Here is a 25,910-nt window from a genome sequence, read left to right as displayed (position 1 = left end):
GCTAGGCGAGTGGCTCCAGCAGATCCCGGGAACAACATCGGAGATCTCTGTCCAGAAGAGCGCAGTCCTGGGAACAGCTAAGATACTGCGCAGGACCCTCAAGCTCCCAGGCCTCTGGTAGAGGACCCGAGCTTGAAGGATAAACCGCCCGCAGGGGCGTGCTGGGTGTTTTTTTATATAACTATGTTAACAGAATAAGTTCAGATTCTCTTAAAAATAATAACACTAAAATGTTAAGGACTTTTTGAGAACCCCAGCACAGACACATCTGAGGGATAAATATTCTTTAATCGTAGATGAACTCAAGCAGAAATATCGATGAAAGCAGCCTCTCCCAGCTGTCTCAGTGTGAGAGGAGGCTACAGCCTGGACAGGTCCCAGTCTGTCACAGGGCTAACACACAGACACCCATCCACACCCACAGTCACAGCTGTGGGCAGTTAGCTAACCCCACTAACCAACCCAAGTCAGCTTCCCTTTTCTCATTTAAAGACATTGATGATAAAAGGTTAGATCGCTGATGTGCACAGAGTTTGTATCTTAGGATGAAACAATAAATAAACTCAGTGATATTGTGACTTCACACACGCATTAGTATGAGCAACCATTAATGAATGAAACTAAAGTTATACAGACCTTTTTGATCTAAACAGGGATTTTTCTTCATGCATTCATTTATGATGATAGTTTTTTATGTTCAGTCAGTAAACCTCTGCTCCTAAATGGACCTGTGAGGATTTGGCAAACATAAACTTCCTCTTAATTATACACAGATCAGCAGGATGCTCCTTTTATTAATATTCTTAACTCAAAAACACTGTTGGGAACTTTTTTAAATTCACTGAATCTGTTTGCGTACGTCCTTCACGACTGTTAAACTTAGAAAAACCACATAACTGACATTATTCCTTGTGGACAGATGTAACATGGTGGACTAATATACTGACTCATCCCCATTTTTGCTGTGGACTGGTTTGTTTGTGTGTCACAGTTGCTGGTTTGGATTAACTGGAGGCAGATGTGTTTGATTGCACTGATGTGCGGCTCTGTGCAGGTGTGTCATATGGTCACATCCTTTAAATGTGTTTACGATGGACAGTTTGCTGTGTTAATACATAATTATACAGCTACAGTTGTATAATTAGCCTAGACCCGAACAGTCACACGTACACGTGACACACAAATTGCAATGGGACAGCCCAATACAGCCACCGGGACAGTCTGGTTGCATATTCAAAAATTCATTAAAAATCATTCTTGATAGTTGATGTCCAGCTTTCACCACATACCTCTGTGCCAAGTTTCATCCAGATTTACTGTAATATTCCTCAGAAATTAAAGGACATTTATATTCAATTCTATACGATTACTTAAATATTGCATCGTATTCAAAAATTCATTAAAATTCATCATTAATAGTTGATGTCTAATTTTCAACACCGTCTTACTCTGGGCCACCTACTGTACCTCTGGGACGCGTTACATCTCAATTCGTTGTAATCTTTAGCAAAAATTGAAAGAACAATTATATGTCAAGGCTGGCTCTGTGACACTAAATAACAGAACTCAGGGAATAATCCAAAAGGCGGTTTTATTAAACAAAAGCAACATACAAAATATCCCTAACCCATACTACATAACCTAAAAAGAAACATAGTGGAAGCAAAGGGACACTTAGAAGCACAAGAAAACAATATTATACTGAAAGGGCAAGAGACACAGCCCAAACATAATCCACAACTAAAACGCCAAAAGAACAAGTCATCCCACATAGCAGACGGGTCTGGCCCGGATCTGGTATCAAGCCAGCACTGCTGGCTGACTTCTGGTGTGGTAAGTGGTATATCATCCAGATATGGGCCAGGTCTGGCATAGATGGCACTGTTTATGTGATGGCATGCCACATCTGGCCTGATTGTGGTTTGGTTTATGTGGCCCAGGCTCATAGAAAACAGGTCTGGGCCGGATCCAGCATCAAGCTGGCACTTTTTCTGACTGACTGGTGTCATGGCAGGGTGTATGTCAACCAGATCTGGGCCAGGTCCGGCAATGATGGCACTATTTATGTTCCTCTTTTCCTACTTTAGTTAGAAGACCCAAATGCCATGTTGCAATACTATACTGCTATGGTAGCCAACGTTTCACATGCAGCTTTGACAGGTTTGTGAGTGTACACTTTATCCAAAACCTAGTGACTCATGTTTATCACTGGGTGGCTGTAGCTCAGGAGGTAGAGCAGGTCACCTACTGGTCGGAAGGCTAGTGGTTTTATCCCTGGATCCTCCAGTCTGCGTGTCAAGAGTGTGAATGTAGTTAGGAAGCAGTCAGTTTAGAGAAAGTGTGTGATTGGGTGAATGTGACATGTTGCACAAAGCACTTTGAGTAATCTGGGAGAGTAGGAAAGCGCTATGTAAGAATCAGCCCATTCACTGTCTGAACAGTTTTGTCATGTTACTTTTGCACTATTATGTTCCGGCACATGTTGTTATTACATGGCTTGATTAAGGTACACATTAGGCTGACATCTGGGGCCAGCAGTGTGTCTGCAACTGGCCTTGTGCTGGCCCATGTGTGGGCCACCTCTGGTAAACCAGATCTGGGCCACCAAAGGGCCGTCATTCTTTGCGGTACGCAGGCCATGTGTAAGCACATTGTGTGGGACAGATCCAGGCCATACCAATTTTGCTATGTGGGATGAATTATGTAAAAATAGAAACATCATAAAAATGAAAATGAACATAAAGTAAAATGTACTGAAAAGAACATCAGTATGGCCATCATTATTTGCTTGGAAAGTCTAAAGTTCCATGGCTTTGAACAGCCAGAGAACGCAATGCCCAGCTTAGAACGACTAAAAGTAACTTCTTTTAACATTCTGTCATTCTGCTTCTATATCAAACATCCACTAAAAATAGTCATTTGGAAAAAAAATTCGCCATTTTTCAGCAGTTTGGGTTCTTCTGTTTATAGGGGCTGTAGGGGCTCTATCCGCCTTAGTGCAGCTGCCGTACCATACTGTAATGCAGTAAGTTAGCAGGCTCTCAATGGGTGAGTGGTGGAAGGTCAGCAGTGGATGTCTGGGATGATTGTATTAAAGGCTGAGCTGTAATCCACGAAGAGCATTCTGCCACTGTTCTAGGTGACTCAGCACCGAGTGGAGGGTCGTGGCGTCTTCTGTGGATCTGTTTGTGCGGTATGCAAACTGGTGGGGGGGGGGCGAATTCTGGGGGGAGGTAATCCTCGGTGTGCTGAAGGACTAGTCTCTCAAAGCAGCCATCCCATCCTTTAGACAGGATGGGATGGCTGCTTGATCCAGTGAGAGGTTGAAGATTCTGGTGGAGATGAGGGTGAGCTGGTGGGCACATGCTCTTAGCACTTTACCACGTACTCCATCTGGACCGGCCGCCTTCCTGGGGTTCACTGCTAGGAACACACATCTGACATCGTGCTCCGTTACAGTGAATGGAGCGGTGCAGGAACCAGGTGAGGCTGAGGATGGGAGCAGGGCTGAGGCAGATGAGTGCTGCTGTTGTGGTGTTTCAAAGCGGGCGAAGAAGCTGTTTATGTCCTCTGCTAGCTGCACACTCAGGTTTTCTGTTTTCACAGTTCTGCCTCTGTGGTTTATGTTGTCTATTATTCCATGCCACACCTCTCGTGTGTTGTTGCTGGACAGGTGGGACCCCTTTTCAGGTCAGCTCGAGCAGCTCACCTGACCTAAAGTTGGCATTGTGGGCTTTGAGGAGTGTGCAGACCTCGCTGGTCATCCAGGGTTTTTGGTTTGGGAAAACCTGAATGCTTTTGTCCACAGTCACATTTGCAATACAGAACTTGATATAGTCCAGTACTGATCCTGTGAAAGTTTCTAATGCAATATATTATACTTTACTAATGTAACACTGCATGCCAAATCAATTTCGAAAATATCTGAATTTTGTATTGAAAAATGCAGGTTTCTTTCAGAATTTATTTTTATGTTATCAAAAATGTATTAAAAGTACAAGCATGTAAAATTACAAGAATGCAATCAAAAAAAATATGACCAAACAAGCTTAATTTACAGTTTACAGTTTGAAATACAGAACATAATGAAAATATATAAATAACTACCTATTCGTACCCTAAAGCAGATGACTCGTAAGCTGGAGAGGAAATGGCGTGTCACAAATTTAGAGGATCATCATTTAGCCTGGAGAAATAGTTTGCTGCTTTATAAGAAAGCCCTCCACAAAGCCAGAACATCTTACTATTCATCACTGATTGAAGGAAATAAGAACAACCCCAGGTTTCTCTTCAGCACTGTAGCCAGGCTGACAAACAGTCAGAGCTCTGTTGAGCCAACCATCCCTTTAACGTTAACTAGTAATGACTTCATGAACTTCTTCACAAATAAAATTTTTATCATTAGAGAAAAAATTACCAGTAATCATCCCACAGATGTAATATTATCTACAGCTACTCTTAGTACCATTGATGTTAAGTTAGACTCTTTTTCTCTAATTGATCTTTCTGAGTTAACTTCAATAATTACTTCCTCCAAACCATCAACCTGTCTTTTAGACCCCATTCCTACAAAACTGCTCAAAGAAGTCCTGCCATTAATTAATTCTTCGATCTTAAATATGATCAACCTATCTCTAATGATCGGAGTCATTTTTGACCAGGACATGACCTTCAACGCACATATTAAACAAATATGTAAGACTGCTTTCTTCCATTTGTGCAACATCTCTAAAATTAGAAATATCCTGTCTCAGAGTGACACTGAAAAACTAGTTCATGCATTTATTACTTCCAGGCTGGACGACTGTAATTCATTATTATCAGGAAGTCCTGAAAACTCACTGAAAAGCCTTCAGCTGATCCAAAATGCTGCAGCAAGAGTCCTGACAGGGACTAGAAAGAGAGAGCAGATTTCTCCTGTTTTGGCTTCCTGTTAAATCCAGAATTCAAAATCCTGCTCCTCACATACAAGGTCTTAAATAATCAGGCCCCATCTTATCTTAATGACCTTGTAGTACCATATGACCCTGTTAGAGCACTTCGCTCTCGCTCTGCAGGCCTACTTGTTGTTCCTAGAGTATTTAAAAGTAGAATGGGAGGCAGAGCCTTCAGTTTTCAGGCCCCTCTTCTGTGGAACCAGCTTCCAGTTTGGATTCAGGAGACAGACACTATCTCTACTTTCAAGATTAGGCTTCAAACTTTCCTTTTTGCTAAAGCATATAGTTAGGGCTGGACCAGGTGACCCTGAATCCTCCCTTAGTTATGCTGCAATAGACGTAGGCCGCCGGGGATTCCCATGATGCATTGAGTTTTTCCTTTCCAGTCACCTTTCTTACTCACTATGTATTAACAGAACTCTCTGCATTGAATCATATCTGTTATTAATCTCTGTGTCTCTTCCACAGCATGTCTTTTATCCTGTCTTCCTTCTCTCACCCCAACCAATCACAGCAGATGGCCCCGCCCCTCTCTGAGCCTGGTTCTGCCAGAGGTTTCTTCCTGTTAAAAAGGAGTTTTTCCTTCCCACTGTCGCATGATTGTTGGGTTTTTCTCTGTATCTATTATTGTACGATCTACTGTACAATATAAAGCGCCTTGAGGCGACTGTTGTTGTGATTTGGCGCTGTATAAATAAAATTGAATTGAATTGAATACGTTACTCTCATTCAGTAACGTAACGAAATCTATTCTGTAATCTGTAGTGGAATACATTTTAAAAGTAACCTTTCCAACACTGCTTGTAGATCTGCCCCTGAACAATAGGATTTTACACCTTTATGATTAGAACTACAGTATGGGCAGAAATCTGTGCCATCAGAAACTGAATTTGAATAGTTACATTTGAATTGCTCAGATTGAACTCAATTCAATTCAACTGAATTCAACTTATGGTTTCTGAATGATCGTCACTAAATTGAAATTGAATTCAATTGCTTTGAAACTGTATTATATCCTTTAAAAATGTAGCTCTCGAATAATTTCAGTTTCACTTCTCACCATTCAGTTTCAGTTCCAAAATTCAGTTATTTGGAACTTACATCCGGTTCCGGTTCAAGACTAATCAAGCGGAGAGTAATCGAACTTCGTTTTACCAGCGGACCGAAAGTGGCAATCTTGAGCTGGACCTGGAGTTTCCGAACCATAAATTGAATTTCAAATTAGACTAATTCAAATTCAGTTTTCAAAAGCATTTATTCAAGTTACAATTCAGATTCAATCTGAGCCACGTGATGTTTCTGTTTTATTAGGAGACTGTCTCACCCCAACATCGTCAGACTCATGGCAGTTGCCCGCACTGAGTCCTGCTTTTTGTTGGCAACTGAATACATTCATGGTGCAACCCTGCAGCAAGTGCTTCACACAGACAGCTGCTACTCTAATAGTCTGTGTTATTGAAGGATTCAGCACTTCTTTTGGGTTTTTTAATCCATTTTTAGACAGCGATGAGATCAGCTGCACACTCCACAGAGGCCCAGAGTTACTGTTAATATCAAAAATATAACGCTGTCCTTTGAGATTTTAACATAAGACTGTGAGTGTGATGGATCTAAAACTGTTTAAATCTCTACAGCCTGGTAACATGGAAACTTTAAAAACATCAGCAGAAGGTTTCAGTAGTGTAGTGTGAGTTGTTCTTTTTATTTAATAATAGTCTATATTATCTATAACAGCTACATTCACCCTGGAGAGAAACTAGTGAGGGAGACCATCAGGACCAAGCTGGGTTTCTGGGTCCAGAGGTTTGGAGAAACTTCTTCCCGTTCTTTCATCACAGCTGTCCTGTGCCAGAAGTTCTGTTGACCCACTGAAAGAGGCTTCATTTAAGAAACACCAGGAACACTGAAGCTCATCGCATTGATCAAGCAGGACTCATGATCTTCACCAGCAGCTCCCTCACAGGGAAATCTTCAGAGCTCCTCTGTAGGCCCGCCCCAGGAGATGGATAAACCCAGCATTTCATGAACACTGTGATGAGACCTTTGCTTTGTGTAATGTTATAAATACTCGGATACTCCCCAGAGGCTCCGGACTTTTACATAAAGATATTATATTCAGTCCTGTAGAAAGTTATATATTTAAAAAGATATGATCCTCTCTGGTTACTCTGGTATGAATAACTCTGAATCACTTTATGGTAAATAACACACTATCTGTAAAAAACTGTGAAAACTGTGACCTTTGACCTTCATCAGGTTTTATTTAATTGTGTTAGAGAAACTCAAACACGCTCTTCATGCAGCTGAGTACATCAAGTGTTTAAAACGGAAGCTGTGCAGGTCTGAGATACAAACTGAGGTCCTGTTAATGCTGATGTATAGTGACACAGTTACAGGGGTGATTAATCCTTTTGTTTTTTTGTCCTTAACTTTATCAATAAAACAGCTGCAGCTTTCACTACAGCACATGTGGTACTTTAACCTTTGTACCGTTTTCATCAGTTCATTTTGCAGTTAAAAATTTAAAGATGCCGAGGAGCAGCTCAGCAAAACCTTAAAAGAACTGAAGGCAAAAGAAAAGAAATCACAAAGCAGGAACTCCAGCAACACTTGAGGGAAGATGAACAACTTTAATAATAGACCAACGCGTTTCGGCTTGTGGCCTTCATCAGGGTCATAGTAGAACATTTTAAAATTGCTTAAATACAAGACAGGAAACAGAAAAAAATTCCAAATTAACCAGTCAAAACTTCATAGATAGGTCAGCTGACATATAATAGGTAGGTATTGGTTAATTGGCTAAGTCACGCCCAAGAAAATACCGGACTAGATCATTACTGATGAGGAGGAGGGGGGGGTGACATAACCCCCATACGTCTGAAAATAACACATGCATGAAATGCATAAGGAGGATGCTATAAATATACACACAGGTTTAAAAAAAAGGGGGGGGGGGGGGTTGAATGGTAAAAGCACGTTTGAATTAGAAAACAAGATTACATCATCACATGGGAACACATTTGTTAAAAGATCCTTATTTATGTCTCTAAAATGTAAAATATCTAAAATTTAGACTTGAATTGTAGACTTAAGATGAGATGTCTGAAGCGCTACTTCTTCTTTGGCTAAAATAATAAGATTAATTAAATAAATATTACTCACGTGAGAGTAATTTAACTGGTTAAAAAAAAGGGAGATGTAGCTCATAAAAACTCTTTGATAGAAAAATCCTCATTCATACCTCTGGGGTGCAGACTCTTAAAACGGAATATCCAAGATGCTTCTCTTTTTTTCCAGATAAAATTTATGTTGCCACCTCTTTGGTTTAGTTTAATGGCTTCTATGCCTCGGAAAAATAATGGTGAATTTGGATGTTTGTCATTGAAGTGTCTTGCAACAGGGCTGGTTAAATCATTCCTCTTGATTGAACTTCTGTGTTCATTAATTCGATCTTTAAGAGGGCGGGATGTTTCTCCTATATATATTTTATTGCATGGGCACTGTATCATGTAGATTACATTGTTAGTTCTGCATGTGATAAAGCCCTTTATGGCAATGGTTTTGTCACCTATAGCGTCTTTGAATGATTTAACATTTTTGGTATATTGGCAATTAATGCATGCCCCACACTTGAAATTACCATGTAGGTTATGAGTTATCAGGGTTTTATCTGGAGTGATAGGGTCCTGGCAGGCTCTAACAAGCCTATCTACCTATTAAGACGCACTTAAAGAAATAGGAAAGCTCAAAAAGGAAGCTAAAGAGCTCCTCAAACACAAAGTGAAACTGGCCAAACAGCAGCTGAAAGAAACATTTAAAGATGCCGAGGAGCAGCTCAACAAAACCTTAAAAGAACTGAAGGCAAAAGAAAAGCAAGCCGAGGACAGAAGGGGATTCTGGAGCAGCCTGCTGAGGAAGAACTGACCCAGCAGCATCCAGTTTGAGGACATCAATAGTTTCTTCCTCCTCTCTCCACCTTTCTTTCTCCCCATCCTTCTTCTTGGGACGTTTGTTTGTTTTTTAAAAACTCTAATCTAAATACATGTACTGAAACACACAAATAAAATTGCCATAACTTGACCTCATGTTGCCTGCTTGTGTGTCTGTGGATGTAAAACAGTAACACACCTCCTGCTCTGTGTGTCTTTAATTGTAAATAAATGCAATATGTTTTCATTTTAAAATGCAGTGCCAAAAACTTCTGCTCCCACGTCTAACAGGCAAAGGAAGCTTTGGAGCACACTTGTAATCTTACGCTGTCAGAAGATAAACAAATGGAGAATGGTAAATTTACATGGACCTCACTCTAAATGGGTTTATATAAATCTCATATCTACTATGGCAGTGACAAACCTTAGCAGACTCTATGGGTCCAGCTTGTGAAGCACGAGCGATTTGCTGCTGCACTGGGCTTTCAAATGTCCAATGTTTTTTCTTGAGAACTGAGACCTGACATTTTTTTGTCTGATACCTGACAAATTTTTTCTTGAGACCTGACGATGTCCTAAAATGTACACGGTACCAAAGGCATCCGCAGGTGACGACGTTTCGTCAACATTGTTGTTTGTTGGGGAGGAAACTTACAAACATACAGTGCAGCACTTCAGAGTCACACTGCTAGCGATCGAAGATTTATGTAAATTTGACAATCTGAACACACTCTGTACTGTACAGGAGACACGGCATGAGATTGATTGACAATCGTCTACAGCCAATCAGGACGCAGAACACAATGCGCTGTTAAAAAATAAAACATAAAAAAAGCATGCAAAAAAATCCGCAAAACAGCGAGTCTGCGAAAGGTGAACTGCGTTATAGCGAGGGACCACTGTACTTAGAGTGGCTCTTATTTATGCAACACTGATCAAATGAAAGGAGGCTGTCCCACACATTTATTTACAGAGGGGTACATCCTGGAGAGGAGTGGACCAGGTCACCACTCTACTGTTCAATACAAAGATAGCAGTACAACACTTTATTGTACACACAGTGCAGTTTGGGGTTTGGGTTTTTTTTGTTTTCATACTGGAGAACAATAGCATGTCACACCAGGTCTGTGGATGGTAATATTCAAATGAAATAATGATCTATGCCAATAAAGTTTTACACTGTATTTAGACATTACATGGACCACATCCTAAACATGGTGGCTGTGGCTACAATGTAGCTTGCCATCACCAGTGTGTGAATGTGTGCGTGAATGGGTGGATGACTGGATATGTAAAGCGCTTTGGGGTCCTTAGGGACTAGTAAAGCGCTATATAAATACAGGCCATTTTAAACATGGAAATTCAGCTGAATGTCCTGAATTTATCGAGTTTCGGAGAGAAAAAAAATCCTGATTGTGATTTGATTAAATGGTTTGATGAACATGTTGGCTGTTAGGTCTTCCGTACCTGAGGAAAATGGCTTCAAATAAGCGAGAACTTCAGTTACACCAGTTGTTTATCTTTAATCATCACTGAAAAATGGAGCACAGACTGGAGGTAGAGTTCAACAGGAGCACTGTTTCACACACCGTCACAGCAATCACCATCATCAGGTAGATCTCAGGCTTACATCAGCACCATTTAAACAAGACAGAATACTGTTGGCATATTGGGTAAATATTTACATTCATATAAAAATACACTGCGGGGTTTAGAACAAACAGAATAAATGTTTGTCACAGGCTCCCTGTTAGAGGTCCACCTGCAGAATCACTGAGTATGTTAGTCCTGCCGAAAAGTCACATTTCATCATGTAAGGTTGCTGAGCTATATAATCATGTCACATTGGTACAGTTGAACTGAAGAAATGCTGTATGAAACTAACAGTTATTCCATTTGTTTCCTGTAAATGAAGCAGAAGCACTAACTCACTAGTGTGAAAATCCAGGAGTCAAACCTGAGACAAACCCGTCAAAGCAGGGAAACACTGTTCACAAAACTCGGAGGCACTGTGGTCATCACTAACTCCAGAAGAATATTTGACACAAAAACCTTTTAGAGCACATCTATCAGAAAGCAACAAGCAGACTGAAAGTACACAATATAAACTATAAACAACGGTACCTTGTCACATATTCATCACCCAATCAGGTAAATCTGTGTTTTTCACTTTGGACTGCAACAATCAGCAGATGTGAGAACCAGTGAGGACAGACACAGTGAGGTTTGAACAGCTTTCAAAAGCTCATAAGACTCTAAAATGACTACAGAAATGTTAAAGTTCAAGTAAGAAAAGTTGAAATCGTCCCGTCGTCTTCAGCTCACAGGACCTTCTCCTCGCACTGACCGTCAGTCGCGTCCGGGCAGCGACAGGAGAGCCCTCCAAGCCGTGGCAGGCACAGGTGAGAACATCCGCCGTTGTCAGCGCAGTAGTTATACACTAAAGCATCAAAGGGAAGACAATGCAACAATGTCACAAAGGTCTTTACAGAAAGGCTCTTACTTTGACCGTACAGGATGTCTGAAAGGCCATGGTGGCAGAGGACTGATGATGTCACCCATGTGCACCACTGTTGCTGTCAAATGTCATTTTAGTTACATTGTATTCACATGTGTTCTCAAACTAAATGCAAAGAGAGCTTAGAGCAGCACAACAGTGTAAAAACAAAAACAGTAATGGGCAACAGAGCAGAGTTCTGATTGGCTGCTCTTTCATCGAGTTTGTGTGTGAAGGCCAGCAGTAGCAAAAAGAGATCTGTGTTACGTACGTGTTTGAAATAAAGATTTCACATCAGAGTTAGCGTGCCCGTCTTTTATACTGGGAAGAACCCATAATGTTTTCATGTGGACTGAAACAGCCAAAAGTGAAAATACCTCAGAGTTCTCATGTGTGTGTTAACAGAAGGGCCAGCTGGCGGGACGAGTGCATAAACATGACTATATGACTAGAGGATCTGCAGCCTCAGGAAGTGCCTGAACACTTCATCATCCGTTTGTGTTGCACCGAAACCAGCAGGTGAAGCAGTTTCTCATCGTGGCCTGTTGTACAGTTCTGGGCTCTGAGCCAGTCTCCATATCCACAGCTGGCTTCTCTGAGGTCATGTCAGCCTGAAATTCCCATGCTTCACATGCTATGGAATCTGGAATCAATTATTCCCACTATTCCCACTGCATTAAACTGCTGTGAAACAAACTCCACAGAGCTCGAAACTCTCAGCCCACAAAGTTCCAACGAACGGGAAACTTCTCTGCTTACAAAAAGACAACATGGGAAAATCACCACCACCTTTAGGGATGTAAGAAAATATCGATACAACCAAATATCGCGATATTTCGCGCAATGATACTGAATCGATATTTAAAATCACTGTTATCGATTTTTTTAATTGAAAAATGACATGCATTTACTGTTTATTTCTTTTGTATGTTGGAATTCAAACTCCGGCCACTGGTTTGCAGTTTTCACCGCCTTTACTATGACGTAAAAACGAGGTCTCGCGATAACTGTAGAAGCGTCTAGTTTGCCAAAAGAACGAAGTAGAACAGTCAGTGGACGTGTGTGATGCTAGCTAACTGATGACTGAAGAGGAGAGGATACAGCCGGCCCCCGCAGCTTTCAAAGATGATGTGTGGACTTATTTTGGATTTAGGACAAAAGAAGGCAGTAAAGACTATGACAAGAGCTATGCAGTCTGTAAAATCTGCACCGCCAGAGTCAAATATTCCGGTAACACAACAAATTTACGAACACACGTGTCTAGACACCATAGCGACGTAGCGTCAAATGCTAATTTTAAAACGAAACGAGGTGATCCCTCTCAACGGACAATTGAAGAAGTTAACTTTTCGAAACTACCAGCAACTTCAACTCGTGCAACAAAAATAACGCGGTCAGTACTTGTTTTTATTTGCAAAGACATGCGCCCTCTGAGTGTTGTGGAGAATAAAGGATTTCGTAATATGATTAAAACGCTGGAGCCCCGTTACACCGTTCCTTCTCGACAACACATCACGGACATCGCTCTGCCAAAGTTGTACCAAGAAGTCAAAGCGACAGTGCTGGACTCTCTCAGCTCAGCTGAGACAGTTGCTCTGACATGCGACGCTTGGACTTCGAGAGCCACTGAATCGTACGTAACCGTTACAGCACATCACATAACGGACCAGTGGGACCTTCAGTCTCATGTACTACAAACCCGAGCCATGCATGACAGTCACACAGGTGAGCACATTGCAGCGTTACTAACTGACGCTGTGGCTGAATGGGGATTGAACGCAAAGGACCTTGTTGTTGTTACCGATAATGCACCAAACATGGCTCTCGCGGCTAGACTTGCCTCAGCTATCCAAAGTAGCAAGGAGTTTCCTATGCATTCCTGGAACAAGTGTCTCTGCAGAGAGAGTTTTCTCCTCTGCAGGAGACATAGTAAATGCACAGAGAAGTGTCCTGAGAGCTGACCATGTCGATCAGCTTGTATTCCTGCACAAAAATCTGGAAATTGAAAAATAAACACTGAGAAAACACTACACATGTAAAATCTCTGATATGAGAATGTTTGACATTTTGGTTGAGTCTCATAAGCACTTATTTAGATGAGTAAATTCCTTTTTTCAGGTTGTACTAAAAGTGTTCCATTGATGGACACTGCAGAGCTGTACTTTATTTTATCAACACTTAATTGTAATAGCTAAGCTAAGCTAATTACACTCAGATGAGCTTTGCCCCCTTTTTAAAAAACCTTTGTAAACCTTCCTCCCACAGACTGTACTCTACAATTTCTCATCGTCCTTAGTCCCTACATTTGTCTCTCTGGTTTCAGTCACTGCTCTGGCTGATAGAAGTCATACCCTGTGGACACTGTGTTGCTGTTGTGGTGATGCCGTACAGGCGAGAGCGTTTCTGTGGCAGAAACTCTTCTGTCTCTTTCCCCAAGTGACGATCCACAGCCACCACGGCCTCCCTGTAAAACACCCACAACCTTTTAAATATCTCAGAGGCCACATAGTGATGTGTCAGATATGTCACATTAACACTGCCATTAGTCACAATGTAGTGAATGTAAGATACAAAGCACTTAAACATAGGAAAAGGGCTTGTGTAAATAGGTGAATGAGGCATGTTGTATAAAATGTTTTGACTTCTCCGTGAGAGTAGCTGACGTCATTAGCCACTTCCAGGTCCAAACTCCGCTTCAGGTCCCAAAGTCAAACGAACACTGCGACATCACTGAGAGTTACAAACTGTCTAAATTCTTTCATCTTTAATAAAATGATCAGTGTTGCTGCTTTACCAGGTGTAACTATGAAGTTTAACAACCGGTCGCAGCAGATGGCCCCGCCCCTCCCTGAGCCTGGTTCTGCCGGAGGTTTCTTCCTGTTCAAAGGGAGTTTTTCCTTCCCACTGTTGCCAAAGTGCTTGCTCATAGGGGGTCATATGATTGTTGGGTTTTTCTCTGTATCTATGAGGCGCCTTGAGGCGACTTTTGTTGTGATTTGGCGCTATATAAATAAAAGTGAATTGAATTTAATTGAATTGAATTAACATGCAGGATGTTAACATGCAGGATGTTAACATGCAGGATGCTGTAAACGGACCAAACTTCAGCCAGGAGAACAACTGAGATAATCCATCCACAATACAGGTTAGTCATTCATATACTGCTGCATGGGCTGGGCTGTAGTTACATCCTAAGGTTTTAAAAACTGAGCTTTAAAATGAACAGTGGCAATAAAAACCGAGAGAGGCCGACAGCGATCACTGACTGTTTTAGTGATCACTAAACACTATGTAATCTGGCTTGTTCAGATTAAATAGAACAAGATACAAAACATTAAAACATGTTAAAAACACAACAGCCTTAATAAACTCAGAGCAGTTTGGACCCGGAAGCAGGGTTCATATGTCATCACTTAAAGACCGGATATAAGACTCAGTCCATGTACCATTTGACAGTTTTGAGCCAGGACTTTCTGGATTTAGATCAGCAGAGCTCTAAATAAAGAAAAATGCAAAGTAAATGTCTTAGTTGGTACCTCCTCCAGTCAGTGTAATACAGGTTTCTTCCAAAGGAAACCAGGGCAAACGGATACTGGATCCCTTCGACGATATTCCGCCTCAGTTGGCGGTGAGGATCCATACACTCCACCTTCCGAGTCCCTGCAGAGTCATTGGGATAAGTAATCCAGGAACACATTACCAGTAGGAGCTCTGAGTGCTGTGTGTGGATCTGAGGAAGGCTTTTTCCTACCTGCATCTGCCCAGCATAGCTGTTGGTTTTCATAGTCAAAGGTGAGACCGTTGGGAAGTGCTAGATTGTCTTTGACCAGGACAACTCGCCCAGTCCCATCCATGTTGGACATCTCAATTTTAGGCCCGTCTCTATTCCAGTCTGCCCAGTACAGCCGCCTGAGACCAACATCACAAAAACCAGTTACAAGAAACTGCTACTGCTGGGTTCATGATACAACTTCTGCTCTGATATTAATTTCACTGCTAGCAGACTCAAGCACATTAGCTTTCACCAAGAGTCCTGAAGTTATTGCTAGTAATTAGAATATATGGCATGTAGTAATGGATATATTGGACAAAGGATGCTGATTCATAGTGAAGGAGGACATGCAGAGGGTTGGAGTGACAGAGGAAGATGCTGGGAGGATGAGGAGGATGATAGAGGCATTGTGAGATAAAGGAACCTTCTAAAGGAAGCAACCAAAAGATGTAGTACACACAGGGTCAGTGCTACTCCTCGTTATACGATTACATAGTATTACTGCTAATACCTAGAGATGGCACGATACCACTTTTTTATGTCCGATACCGATACCGATATCATAAATTTGGATATCTGCCGATACCGATATGAATCCGATATAGTGTGTTTTAATCAACAAAACTGTTTTTTAAAATATCTTGCTGCATTTTGCAAGTCTGCAAGTTCATACTCAAGTTTAAAACAACAACTACACTAAAGCTATTCTGTTATACCTGTATGCAAAAAAAATATTTCATAGTTCAGCAATACTGATCAATCTAATAAACTTAAACCTACACCATCCTCCCTATTCTGGTATTTTAAAGAGTACTTAGCAGAAATATTAAGCAACCTAACTAATAGGGTTCCAACTCCCAGCAACAACAAAAATAAATAAATAAAAAATAGGGAACCACCCCTCACGCTCCACCTCATGATGCTTAATCGACGTAATCAACCTTAATTTGATGCAGTGTGAAAAAAAATGCACAGAAATCAATTATTTTTCAAGAAATATTAAATAGATTCAACATCTTTCTTCAACAAAATTGCAGACTGCACAGATGGTACCTTCCCAAAGGAAAAAGTACTATAGCTTACTAGGGTATATATATTAGACTTAATAGTCACTATATACAGTAATGGACTTCTATTCCTTTTACATCAAATTAAAACTTTGGGTGTCAGATAATTATTTATTAAAAGCTAGACATTTTAAATGAGAATAAGAAAGAAAAGTATGTCTTTGTGCCCCCTTTTCCCAGTTAATGGCCTATCGGCCCCCCTGGCTAAACTTTGCTAGATCCGCCCCTGCACAGTTACCAGCCGTCAGCTACGTAGAAAAAGATCCTGGTGTAGAAAGTAATATTAAATAAATTCTAACAACAGCTGATCAAGCTTAAACGTGCTGCTGTTGTTCAGCCGCTGGTTTCCTCTTTCTGGTGCAAAGTGGGCCAAAAGCAAACTAGAGACACGGACTCGCGACAGAAAAGCCGATCAGCTGATCATTAAGCAGTTTCATGATTGAAGTAGCAGCCGGAGAGCGAGAGGCAGTCGCTCGTTAAGCTTAACGTGGGAATGCTTTACAAACATTCAGAGATGGACTTACACACTTGCTTTACTTCTCTCGGGGATAACTTTGTCGGAGATGAAATGCCGGGTTGCTAGCGAAGCTCCACATGCTATCCAGACCACCGACAGGTCCCGCATGCCACAGCCGCTCTATCACGTGATGCATACTGCTCCGACGCGCTAACGTTCTGAGGTGAGTTACGGCGTGTTGCAAGTTTTGTGAGGTGCTTTCGTGATATTTAATGGATCGGATTACATTTTTTATTTTTCTCCGATATCCGATCCAGTAATTTAGGTCAGTATCGGACCGATACCGATACGTAATATCGGATCGGTCCATCTCTACTAATACCAATACAAATACTATTACCCGTATGCTGGGTTGGTGACGATGGGTCGAGGGTTCACCAGGTCAGTGTCAAAAAGGACTCTCCGGTGACTGCCGTCCAGCTTTGAGACCTCTATGGTGTCTCGCGTGGAGTCAGTCCAGAATAGAAGGCGGGCCACGTGGTCAATGGCGATGCCTTCAGGACTCTGCAGCTCTGAGGAGGAGCAGACATACTTAACACTGAATACAGGGACTGATGGCACCACTGCACTTAACTGCCAAAGGCCGAAGAGCTCAACTTCATCAGGGGCCTGGCAGGAACATCGAAAAAAAACCCCTTAAACTACAAGTCACTAGCATACAGCTAAGAAGTACAGACCAAGAACATTCCTGTGGCCACACGAGCTGCTCAGCAACACCTGAAAAATACTGACCAGCCTTTTCAAAAGATTTTTGATGAAGCATCCACGGGATCTACCAGAAGGTTCCAGGAGTCGGATGTTCAATCCCTAATACTGGGACAGTTTGATCTTTGGTTTTGAGAATATAGTTTAGCTCTTGTGACAGCAGCTGCAATGAAACCATCCCACTGCTAGAACAAAGAAGTCCTGGGCATAACTTCTCCTGCACCCGAGTAATCAAACAAAGAACCACACAAGCTCCAGTCTCTCGTACAAGTTCAGCACAAAGTGGAGCCACATATAAAGCTGCTTCTGCTCAGTCGCGACACGTGCTGTACCTTTAGTAACAACTGGAACGATGTCTCCTCCAGTGAGGCTGGCCTTGCTGATAGCTGGTCCAGTGATGTCGGTCCAGTAAACCATCTTCTCCACACAGTCGTAGGCCACAGCGATCACCACTCGATCCTGGTCATGAAAGAAGAAAAAGATCAACCTTTCATTATTTTAACAGACAGCTGTGTGTTCAGCTGCAACACATTAATGCAGATGTGCCAGATGATTTCTAGACTTCATGACAGAGACGAAGAGCTCTGCAGCTGAAAACAGCTAAAGAACAACGTGAATGTGTGAGGACACAAAAATCATAATCCATGAACACATTCAGGCTCTTACAGACATCTTTTCAAAAGACCCTCATCCGAGTCTAGACACAGAGAGCATTGCAGTGATGTCACTATGGTACCACTCGCAGATAATTAAACTGGTGAGTAAAATATCACTGAAACACCAAGTCAAACAACCAAGTGGCATCTCTCTGAAGAGAATATCATTATGGCCACAACACATTCAATTCAGCACCAGATCACAGCAGCAGCTGTCTCAGGGTGCTTTACACTGTAAGGTAACACTAAAGCATGTCAGGCAGCAGGACGGGCTGATAAAGTCCAGACAAAAACACGTCAGTATCTGTGGAGGCTGTCAGCAGCAGCAGTGTCATTGTTCTTACAGGGACGTGCAGCAGAGGTTTGGCCTCCTCCCTCCTCATGATGTATCCATCGAGCGGCACATGTTCGATCTTCCCGCTTTGAGCGAACAGCAGGTATGCTCCAGGAGCGATGGGCTGGACATCAGGCCGCGGCGTGGGACCGATCGGAGCGGGAGTAACTGCCTGATCGATGCCTGTGTGGGAGAAGAGTCATGCTGGCAGTGGGCTTTGTGTGGAGATGTAACAATTAGCCTACAACCTTCAGTTCACCAAGATGATACTGGCCTCTCTAAGACATCACCTGACATGTCTGACACATCCAAGTTTATATAAAGGTACATGTACAGCATTACATGACACGCATACACCAGCTGGACTCTGCGATGCTCTGCACAGATTAAAACTATATATGGCCACGGTATGCTGTGATTGTTTCTAATCACGGACTGATTTCATCTTTTGGGTATTTAGATATTTGAATGCTGCCATTTATTTTTCTATTAAGGTAGTGGGAGTGTCAGGTGGGGTCACTCTGGTGTGAGTGGGTATGATTTTCATGTGGCCACAAGTTTGAGTGGATGGACTGCGCCTGGGAAACTGATCAGCATCGTGGGTTTATTGGGTGTTTCTAGATCTATTTGTATTCTATTGTATATATTATTCTATTTTACTCGATTGTATGTAGTATTTTTATTCTATTCCAGTGTCTTCTAATTTCTGCTACATAACTTTGCACTTTTGCTGTATCAAAAACAAATTTCCCACGTGTGCGCCTAATAAAGGTTATCTTATCTATAATTATTTTCAGTGCTTCAATCAAATGGATGTTTTTATTGTGTGTAACCTTTTACCTGTGTGTGGTGTGCAGCTGTGCCGTCCCTTTTCCCTTTGATGTTTTTGTAGTTGGGCTTTAGTTACTCTGCTCAGCTGTGTACGCCATGAACAACTGGGAGGAGCCTTGTAAAGACGGACCAACCTGTTTGTTTGTGCCACTTCCCCTGTAAACCCATTACAGGTCACACACAGCACTGACTCCCAGCTGTTTGCAGTGCTGTGCTATGAGTTTAATGTATGAATTTATTATTACCAAGCAGTGGTATGGGTATATTTCTTACTTTTTACCGTTTCTTCCTGCAGTAAATATAAACAACGACAGTATTCAGGAAGAAAAACAAACACTGCAGATATTTTATCATAACTCTGGTTTTACGTGGCCGATCAACACAATTTAAAAACTGGTATAAAGTCCACACTTTTCCCGTCAGTTGTTCCGTCTGTCCTGCTCACATCTCCAATGGTTGTACACGTTGTCATTAACGTGGCTTCATCCACATCAGCCGCTTTGCTAAAACACCGGTGTCGCAGATAAGGACGCTGTCATAGCCTGTCAACCACGTTGATTAGCTGCGTATATACGAATGTGAATCACGTGATTGGCTGGACTGTGGGATAATGTGGCATCGTTCTGATCCCATACGGGAGCAGCCAGTCACTGACTCACACTGCAGAACAGAATCGTTAAAGTATTAATTTTAATTTCAATTCAGGTTTTTTTTTGTGTGCAGAGACGTGCCAGCAGCTTAGAGGGAACATTGCAGCCTGGCTACAGAGCTGAAGAGAAACCTGGGGTTGTTCTTATTTCCTTCAATCAGTGATGAATAGTAAGATGTTCTGGCTTTGTGGAGGGCTTTCTTATAAAGCAGCAAACTATTTCTCCAGGCTAAATGATGATCCTCTAAATTTGTGACACGCCATTTCCTCTCCAGCTTACGAGTTATCTGCTTTAGGGTACGTGTTTGAGAATTATACCACAGAGTCAGGTACTTCTGATTAGAGACCTTAGTTTTCACAGGAGCTACAGTATCCAGAGTCGTACGTAGTGAGGAGGTGAAATTATTAACAAGATAATCGACCTCTGTTGGAGCAGCGTTCAGATAGCTGCTCTGCTCTATGTTGGTACAGGGCATTGAAGATGATAACAGTGGGTGGATTATATTCTTAAACTTAGTTACAGCGCTTTCAGAAAGACATCTACTGTGATAAAGTCTACTCTCCACTGCTGTGTAATCAATTATTGTAAATGTAAATGTTATCAGGAAATGATCAGACAGGAGAGGGTTTTCAGTTATATAATGCTCGACAGTACATTTATCATGTGCAGCTTCAGGCAGAAAAGAAATCATATTTAAATTGAAATGAACCTCATATGAGTAAAAAGTTTAATATATCGATAGAATGACACGATAAAATGTTTGTTTTCCGATAGCACAACATCAATAAGCAGAAACAGAGACTCACAAAGAGGAGGGCTACTGTGAGGTCCTGTGCGGGTGTTGGGGACCTCCTGCCCGTTGGCGTCCACACACCAGCACTGCCCAATGCTTTGGTGGCACTGCGTGGGCTCGTAAGCTCCGCGCTCGTCACACCGGGGAACGTACCGACCGACAGTCGGACGAGGACGGAATGAGAAGGGAACGTCAGAGTCGGCTACGGCACTCGCTCTCTGCTGCTCACACCGGGTCTTCTCACGCTCTGAGGACACACGAGAACGAAACACGTTCACAGAGTGATGGTCGCGCCTACGGAGACGTACCAGTGTCCCGCTCCTTAGAGAGTCACATGTTCACAGTCACACAGTAGTAGCATCTGATGACATTAGCATTAATGCATCCACAGGGTCACAGGGAACAGGAAGAAAACATGAGGCTCCAACACCTGTCAAGTTAAACCTGCTCTTGATCTGTTATTGACATCACTAGCCCCGCCCCTTTCTTTCTATTTAGCATCGAAGCAGTCAGACTTCTGCAATACCTCCCCAGGCCTTTCTTTGGACGCTGGCTGCTTTTATCCATGTACCAGATGACTTTCAGATAATTTTTTATGTGTTTGTTACTTAAACCACATCACTTTGACCTCTGAATCACTAAAGCATAAAAGGGTCAAGATCTGCGAGGCAGATCGTCAGGAGATGAGAAGTGTGGACCCAAGTGCAAGCGCTGACAACTGAGTAAATGAATGAGTTTTCTTTTCAGGGAAAGGTGAAGCACAAACAAAAGCAGAGCATCGCAGGGAACTAAACCAAACAAAGGCTAAACTGGAAGCAGCTACAAAACAATAACACAGAGGAACAAAAACCTGCGAAACCTGAAACGTCCAACAGGAGACGATACACAGACGAACCAGCAACTAACAGAGGCAGACACAAGGCTTAAATACACAGAGGGACAACGAGGGAATGAGACACAGCTGGGAGTAAGACATGACGAGACCATGGGGACGCAAAACTCAATACACTGACATGAGACACAGACCTTCACTATAAAACAGGAAATGCACGAGGGCGAGCACAGACACGACGAGCTGCAGAGACATGGAATAAAACACGAGGGGGAAACCCAGTAAACTAATCTGAACAACTTAGGACTGAGAATAACTCCAAGAACAACAAATGAACGTAAGATGATACAGAAACGCAAGGAAACAAAGAACGCCGGGTCAAATGACCCAAAGGAGCTGTTTACTAAAGGGACGAACCAGTCAGCACATAACAGACAACCAAAGAACACATACAAGTGTATCTTTGTTAAAAGCAGCATGTTGCACTGCAGGGCAACCTGCTTGTGACAAATAAAGCTTTGAGTGATTGATTGATGTCGAAAAACACTCCATACAAATGATTTTTGCACCAACAGCATGATTCCCAAAGACAACGACGTGACACGGTGTCTGTAGGACGTCTGAGGAAACTGGAGGCTAAAAAACCTGATCAGCAGGTGATCAGGAACTGAAACGATGCTGCAGTGTTAGCATTGAATCAGGAGGAAGACGTATGGTGTCCTGATCAGGGTGCATTTGTTTGTATGGACTGTGAGTCTGGAATGAATCACTATTAGAAACAAAGGATTCGTCATTTTCAAATGCATCAAACTTTAATGACTGGGTCATTTGGAAAAACAAAACACATGTGACACGTGGCTTATTTCAAAGGTCCGTGCTCCTGAGCAGACTTCAGCACGTGGCAGCTGCAGATACAAAGACTGAGTGATTAAAGCAGCAGGCTCTTCATCTCTGTGGTCCCACAGCGAGTGTCCTCAAAGACAAACCACAAGCCAGCCACAACAGTGTCATCGCACACGACAGCAGGCTGTCCTCACAGCGCCACATCTGCCCCCAACAGTCCAACGGGACAAAGGATCCCTGATGGCGGCGGAGACGATCAAAGCCCCGCTGTCGACACTAGAGGCATCTAAAAGATGCTGCTGACATTAAGAGTCACGGACATGTTTTGACACGGGACACTAAATGATGCCTTCAGAGGCAAGACAGGTCATAATAAAGGATGGAAATATGACAAAACTGTGGTGCAGAGGAGTAAAGCTGTAATTAGCTGTGCGCCTCCAGCTGCTGACAGCTGGAATCAGTATTACTCTGACTGCTGGCTGCGCTTCTGTTTGTCTTCTTTTAGTAACACACACACTTTCAGAAAAAGAAAGAAAACATGAATCAGGAACAAAAAACGCTGCTGTTTCCTCAACACTAACTGTACTTGAATGCGTCACATGTTGAGTTAGATCAGACAGAGAATGTGCTGCTGTGCTCCGAGCAGCATCAGAACCATGCAGCTGGAGCTGCAGGACGACACTCTTACTGGAACGCACAAATCAAAACACTCTCATGGGTCTCAGTGTCTCCGTTTACAGTGATACATGCATGGCTGGGGTGTTTAAACAGACTCCTCCAGGATGACCTGTTTCACGATTAAAACAATGAATGGGGGCAGTCACTCTGGAACCAGCAACCCTCTGTCTGTAAACCTGTGAATGTGCTGGTTACCCACCTGAGAACGTGGGACTGCAGTGGAAGCCATCTCCGTGGAAACCAGGACGACACTGACAGGTAAAGGAGCCCTGTGTGTTGGAGCAGGAGGCCTCGGCGTGGCATCGATCCTGCTGCTGGCACTCATCCACATCTGAACAGGCAGAAAAAACAGAGGCTCCTCACATTCTGGATCTTGCAGTACCAGTAATGGCCACCAGATGGTGAAAAGTTTGAAGGTAGATCTTTAGTTGAATGCTGCAAATAGACTATGTGCGCCTTAGCATGTGCTACTTCCGGCACTCCTGCAGAGCGCTTCGTTTCCGGTGTGATATTCGTGCCTTGTTTATGCTCGGGTTTTCTAAAACAAGTCAACCAAATTGACGATTTACATTTCTCAAGGTGTCTTGGGCATTTACCGAATATATCTGTAGATGTTCGTCAACTTGTCGATATTTCTTCCTCCGCGCCTCAGAGCAAAAGAGAGGAAGGATTCTAATTTTATATTTCTCAGTATCTGTATACAGCGGTCCCTCGTTTATCGCGGGTGTTATGTTCTAAAAATATCCCACGATAAGTGAAATCCACAATGTAGCCACCTTTATTTTTTGCATGTTTTAAGGCTGTAAAACCCCTCACTGCACACTTTATACTCTTTTCTCAGGCAGGCATGAACATTTTCACACTTTTCTCTCTTGTTTAAACTCTCAAAGTTCAAACCTTTGTAGAAGAATAAGTCGAGTATAAACCAAAGATCAAACCCTGTTTTCAGCTGCAAGAGAATTCAACATTAATGAATCAGAAGTCCAAGTTTTAGTGTGATGGTCAGCATCTTCCTCTGCCTTCTGGGTGCTACCGCAGGTGCCTTTGACGGTGCAGAACGTTTTGTCGACGTTGTGTTTGTTGGGGGAAACGAACATACAGTACAGCACTGCAGAGTCACACTGCCGGTGATCGATGGAGAACCGTCCAGTAGATCACAGGAGAGACGGCACAGAGGAGATCGTCTGCAGCAACCAGGACGCAGGAAAGTGAGCCGCGTCATAGAGAGGGACCGCTGTAATTTTGAAGGTACGTCACAACATACTCGTTGTAAATACTCATGTATACAGACCCTAACCAGCAATCAAGCAGTGGGCAGCCACCAATGCAGCACCCGGGGAGCAGTGTGTAGGGACGGTACCTTGCTCAGGGGTACCTCAGGGTGGCCGTTCAGTGGAGTCGAACCCCCGACCTTCCGGTCATGGGGTGTCAGGGCCACCACTCTACCTACTGAGCTATCCCTGTTCACCTGTGGCTTGAATGCTGAACATTTGCCTGTTTAAATCATAATAACTGTCACTATACAGAGATGTGTCTTCTGCTGCAGTGATGCAGTTCTGCTTGTGTTGAGTGATGTAAACAAACAATCGATCTGCACGCTTCAAACGTCAAAACTGATCATTTGACTTTTTTGACACAGCAGTGGTGAGTGTTCCCACCTTCTGCTCTTTGTAACTTAACGCCATCTTTCCGTTTTCGTGTTTGGATATGACTTTGGAGTCCACCTTCGCAGTAGTGATTGACCGCAAAATAAAGCTACTTTACATCCAGTCTTAAAACAGGAAGTTAGCATTTTCCCGTGCACAGGGTCTATTGTAATGAAGCCATAACGCCAGAGTTCCCGGGCGCGACAGCCTGGCAGGCTCCCGCAGCAGCAAAATCCTCCTAAACCTGTTTGGTCGTGTCTTTGAGAGCAGCTGTGTTATCACTGCTTGCGAATATGGACCCGAACACAAACAGCCGATGGACACTGAGCAGTCGTACGTCTGTGGGCAGAATTTAGATGACTATGTGCATCACAGACTGAATTTAAAGATAAATCAACGACACCAAGTCACCCAAATGACCCCCTGGTGGCTGGGTGAGGTACAGGTTTTAACATAGTCCCTTTTTGCAGCTGCTAATTACGGGCTCTGAGTAGACTCTTCTTCAGCCAACGTTGAATCGACAAAGCATGCTGACAGACCCGTCTCTTTAACCAGACGGTGTATTTATAGCAGCAATAGTTTTGTCCTCCTGTCTTGCAGCCCTCTGTCCACAGAGGCTCAGATCCAGCCAGCGGTCATAAGTCTAGTGGCTCGACGGCTGAGTTAGTGACAGGTAGCATAAACGCTATGAGAGGAAAGCATCTTCATTGCATTCTGTAGCCCAAACATCCAGCCGGTCATCACGAGCCATCTCCAGCCACAAGAACAAAGAGTCCTGCCACACAGAGCCCTGATCGAAGCAGCCAGTCTGAGACAGGGCTGAGCACTATCAGCCCACAGCGCTGTGAGGCGTGGCTGCATGTTTCAGCACGTCGATCAACGGTTAGATAACAGGAGCTAAAGGTGTCAGACCCGAACATCGTGATGTTTGTAACTGTAAGTACACTGATTCTGAAGCACTTTACAGTCTGTACCATTAGCACTGGAGCATGGTGTACGTTACATGCTGTCTGCGAGCACGACAAACATCTCCAGACTCAAGGACACACAGTTTTACATGGAGGACGACAGACATCCAATCAGCTTACAGATATTTAGAGCAATGTGCTGAAAATGACTCTGAAACCTAACAGCAAACTAGAACGCATTATTACTCGAGCCACGAGTGTCAGCGTGTTAATCCATCAAACCCATAAAGATCCAGCTCTTCAAACAGGCTGTAA

General features: G+C 42.8%; 2 protein-coding genes across 4 annotated transcripts in view; one reads left to right on the top strand and one right to left on the bottom strand.

Annotated features, from left to right (window-relative positions):
- Positions 1-9,814: 9,814 nt before the first annotated feature.
- The window catches only part of LOC146667271 (nidogen-1-like), a 36,919-nt gene continuing 20,823 nt past the window's right edge, over positions 9,815-25,910 (bottom strand). For 2 of the 3 annotated variants that reach the window (XM_085408943.1, XM_085408942.1), the window contains 10 exons: positions 23,241-23,372; positions 20,702-20,935; positions 18,425-18,597; positions 17,757-17,883; positions 17,060-17,231; positions 15,115-15,272; positions 14,900-15,023; positions 13,715-13,827; positions 13,204-13,358; positions 9,815-11,306 (listed from right to left, as the gene is read on the bottom strand). In XM_085408943.1, the coding sequence (XP_085265069.1) occupies positions 11,142-11,306; positions 13,204-13,358; positions 13,715-13,827; positions 14,900-15,023; positions 15,115-15,272; positions 17,060-17,231; positions 17,757-17,883; positions 18,425-18,597; positions 20,702-20,935; positions 23,241-23,372 (1,553 nt within the window). In that variant the 3' untranslated portion in view covers positions 9,815-11,141. The remainder of the gene's footprint in view (positions 11,307-13,203; positions 13,359-13,714; positions 13,828-14,899; positions 15,024-15,114; positions 15,273-17,059; positions 17,232-17,756; positions 17,884-18,424; positions 18,598-20,701; positions 20,936-23,240; positions 23,373-25,910) is intronic. The other variant, XM_085408944.1, reaches the window with a different exon arrangement.
- Positions 11,315-13,195, top strand: LOC146667272 (E3 SUMO-protein ligase ZBED1-like; the record flags this gene model as incomplete). The annotated part of the gene is made up of 1 exon (XM_085408880.1): positions 11,315-13,195. A coding segment is annotated over exon 1 (753 nt), but the record flags the coding sequence as incomplete, so codon positions are not given.

Source organism: Rhamphochromis longiceps, linkage group LG6 (genome assembly GCF_057381845.1).
Source record: "Rhamphochromis longiceps isolate RC_006_pf linkage group LG6, R_longiceps_female_GT1.1, whole genome shotgun sequence".
NCBI lineage: Eukaryota > Metazoa > Chordata > Actinopteri > Cichliformes > Cichlidae > Rhamphochromis > Rhamphochromis longiceps.
This window is presented reverse-complemented; position numbering and strand designations above follow the sequence as displayed.